Source organism: Chrysochloris asiatica, unplaced genomic scaffold (assembly GCF_000296735.1).
Source record: "Chrysochloris asiatica unplaced genomic scaffold, ChrAsi1.0 scaffold00102, whole genome shotgun sequence".
NCBI lineage: Eukaryota > Metazoa > Chordata > Mammalia > Afrosoricida > Chrysochloridae > Chrysochloris > Chrysochloris asiatica.
This window is the reverse complement of record NW_006408620.1, coordinates 6,314,371-6,318,039: the sequence shown is the minus strand read 5'-3', so window position 1 is coordinate 6,318,039 and position 3,669 is coordinate 6,314,371. Positions and strand designations below refer to the sequence as shown.

Below are 3,669 nucleotides of genomic sequence, written 5' to 3'. Positions count from 1 at the left end.
AGGGTTTCTGTGAATCAGAACTTACTCAAAGGCACCTAACAACAACAGCAGGGGGTCCTTAGAATCTTCACTGTCCCCTTCAATGTATAGATTAGGAAACTGAGGCATAGAGAGAGAAGGGGTCAGAGACTTGCTCAAGGTCACCCAAGGCAGCAGAACATCGCAGTTAATGCAGGTCTTTCAGTCAGACTGCCCAGATTAAAATCCTGGTTCCACTTGGAGCTGGGCAACCATATGTAAGTCACCTCCCTTCTCTGGACCTCTATCTTCTCATCTATAAAATAAGGATAGTAACAGTACCTGCCTTTCCTGTTGTTTATGTGAGAATTGAAGGTACCAGTCTGTGTCCTTGGCACACAGTAGGTGCTCATCGGTCTTAGCTGTTAAATGGCAGAGCCAGATGTGGAACCTAGCTCTGCTCCAGGTGTGGTTGAATATGTACTCCCAGACTTTCTTCTGTGTCATGGACATCTTACCAAGGTGACTATAAATTCCTTGGAGGAGAGCAATGAGGCTTCCTCTCCTTTTGCCCTGGGCACATTCGAGCCTGAGCCAAGTGTGTACCTTTCTTTGCTGTCACCCTGGAGATTACCCTGCCTGGCTTGGAACCATTGTAGGTGTTATTTCTCTGCATCCTTCCAATTCCCATGAGATGGCTGAGTCTCTTCTCCCTTTCAGACAGTGGGCAGAGTGCCACCATGGAGTGGGGTCTGCTCGAAGGTGGGTACCTGGACCTTCTCAACAGCAGCATTGACCCCTGGCAGCTCTACCACCGCTGTGACCAGAGGGACCTGGCTGCAGATGAAACTGACCTCTGCTCAGGTGGGTCCCCTCCCAGCTGCCTTCCCACCCTTCGGTTGCAGAGGAAGCAGCCAGCGCCAGGGGAAGGACAGAGCGCCACCGTCAGCACTTCGGACAGCTCCCCACGGCACCGCCTCCTTCCAAATGGACTTCCCAGCCCCCATTGCGCCCTTCCTACCCTCCTGCCCCACCAGCCCTCTTTCCGGGTCTTTCTGGCCTTACCCAAGGGCCTTTTCCTCCCAGAGCCTGACACGGACACCATCAACTGTGACCAGTTCAGCAAGCTGTTGAGGGAGATGGAAGGTGATGAAGAGACCAGGGAGACCTATGCCAACATTGGTGAGGAAGCACATGCATCCGAAGAAGGGGCAATTGAGGGAAAGAGGATTGTTTCTCTGTTGTTACTTTCTGTTCCTCATGAGGAGTCCTGGTGCCCCTCTGTAGATCTGCACTAGATGGCTAACTACAAGCTTGGCGGTTCAAACCCACCAGCCACTCCTTGCAAACCCTACACAGGCTCTCTATGAGTCCGAATTGACTCGACAGCACTTAACAGTAACAGCAATTCATCATGAGGATCCTGGTATAGTGCTGTATGATAAGCACTGGACTTCTAACCAAAAGGTTGGCTGTTCAAACCCTCCAGCCACTCCTCAAAAACCCTATACAGGTTTGCTATAACTCAGAACTGACTAAACGGCGCTTAACAACAATAACAATTCATCATGAAAGAAGCCCTGGTGGTGCTGTGGGTAAAGTACTGGACTGCTCACAGAAAGGTTATCAGTTCAAACCCGCCCACCGTCAGGACAAAGATGAGGCAGTCTGCTTCTGTAAAGATTTACACTCTTGGAAATCTTAGGCAACAGTTCTCTGTCCTATAAGATCATTATGAGTTGGATTTGAGTGTATGGCAGTGGATTTGGTTATTCACCATGAGCCATGACAGGCCCCTCCTACAGAAATCAGGGCACACTGAGCAAGAGCTAGAAGAATGGAGGCTCCAGGGAAGAAGGGAGATTCAGCCAAACCCAAAACCAAACCCAAAGTCCATTCGAGTTCTAGCAACCCAGTTGGAGAGTAGAACTGCCCCCATTGGGTTTCCAAGGATGTAAATGTTTACGGAAGGCTGCTGGGTTCGAGCTGCTGACCATTTGGTTAGCAGTAAAGCACGTAACCACAGTGCCACCAGGGCTCCTTAGGCTGAGCGCAGGAGAAATAGGCCCCTTCACTAATGATCCCACTACCCATTTGGTCCTGGTATGGCGCTGTGGGTTAATGCGCTGAACTGCAAAGTTGGTTTGAACCGCAAGGTCAGTGGTTCAAACTCACCAGCTGCTCCTCGGAAACCCCATGCAGGGTCACTATGAGTCGGAACTGACTTGACGGCATTTAACAACAACAACAACCCATTTCTAGGCCCTTTTTTATTCCTTGCTTCCTTTTCCTTCCTGCAAATCCCAAACTGTACACGTACCCTGTCTTTCTCTCCAGCTCCTAAGCCAAATTGCTCCAGTATATGTAGCAACGACCACTTACTGGGCATTCAAAAGCCAGCTGTTGTCCAGTCCATTTGGACTCATGGCTGCCCTATGATTACCTTGTGCCCCTTGCGAAGCATGCGTTTAACTCACTGAGTCTGTGCAACAACAAAGGAAGCAGATGCTACTACTATCCCAGTTTACGGATGAGAAAATGTAGGTGCAACAACGTAAAGCATCAAAGTTAGCAAGTGGCAGGTCTGAAATTCCAGCCTAGGTCTTTTTTACCTCAAAGCACCTGTTTTTAACCACAACAAAAGGTAACTACCTGGGGAGTAGGAAGGCTTGCTAAGGTTGATGGACTGGTTTTGAGTTTTGAAAGAGAGCTACAACTTTCAGACAAGGGCAGAACTCCTTGGGGGAGAAGTGATTTTTTTAGGGGGAGTGCTAGTTACCACTACTTCATACAAAGCCATGGTTGGATTAGAAATGTACCCTTTTTTTCTGGGGGATACAGCCCCAATCAGAATGAATGGCTTGGCTGGATCTCTGTCCCACTTGCTGTCTTTTCTGGGCACCTCTGTGCAGTGATCACCCTACACAATGGTTTTTAGCGGGCCTTTGTCTGACAATGCGGGAACTGCGTCACTCAGAAGGCATGCTCTCTGTGCAAATGTGGCCAGTCTTTCCCCAGCCTACATCTGTTTCAGCATCACACATGGCAGAGAGAGAGAAACAGCACTTACTGTCTCTTTCTCAGAAATTGTAGAACCGAGAACCATCCTGCTTCCTTCCCTTATGGGAATTTCCTTGGAAAAGCAGAAGTGTTTGGGGGCCTAGGGCATTCACATTTCCTTAGGATTTGGGGACTTCTTTTTTTTCCTTTAAGGGCATCTCCACAGGAAGTGGCAGCCACCTAAGAAACTGGAAGTCTACCCTTCTCCGAATTCTGTGGGTTTTCTCTGAGCTCCTAGAAGACCAATCCCTGGCTTGGGCATGCAGTCACTTGTGGTTTTCTGAACTATTTGTTCACTTGGCTTCCATAAGTGTATGACAGATGGTTATGAGTAACTTACTGTGTGAGGGGCCATTTAAAATAGGAGTTTGCACAAAGTAAAGCTTTCAGTAAGTGTTAGGTACCATCGCCACCACCACCATCATCATCATCACCATCTCCACCATAATTCCATTCCTCAGCTCAGAAACCCTCCGTGGCTCCCCATTACCTATAAAACCAAGTCCTAACTTCTCCCGACATGAAGCTGCTGCTGCCGTCTCCAGTTCCTCAGAGATTCTCAAACACACCCTGAACACCTTCTCTCCTTCTGTCCCCCCTGTCCAGAAAGCCCTCTGCTCTCCACCTCTCAAACACACTGTAAACACCTTC

General features: G+C 48.9%; 1 protein-coding gene across 1 annotated transcript in view; it reads left to right on the top strand.

The window, feature by feature from the left end:
* Positions 1-698: 698 nt before the first annotated feature.
* CIITA (class II, major histocompatibility complex, transactivator) overlaps positions 699-3,669 on the top strand; it is a 40,965-nt gene continuing 37,994 nt past the window's right edge. Inside the window, exons 1-2 of the mRNA XM_006867244.1 lie at positions 699-822; positions 1,045-1,140. Of these exons, the coding sequence (XP_006867306.1) occupies positions 699-822; positions 1,045-1,140 (220 nt within the window). The remainder of the gene's footprint in view (positions 823-1,044; positions 1,141-3,669) is intronic.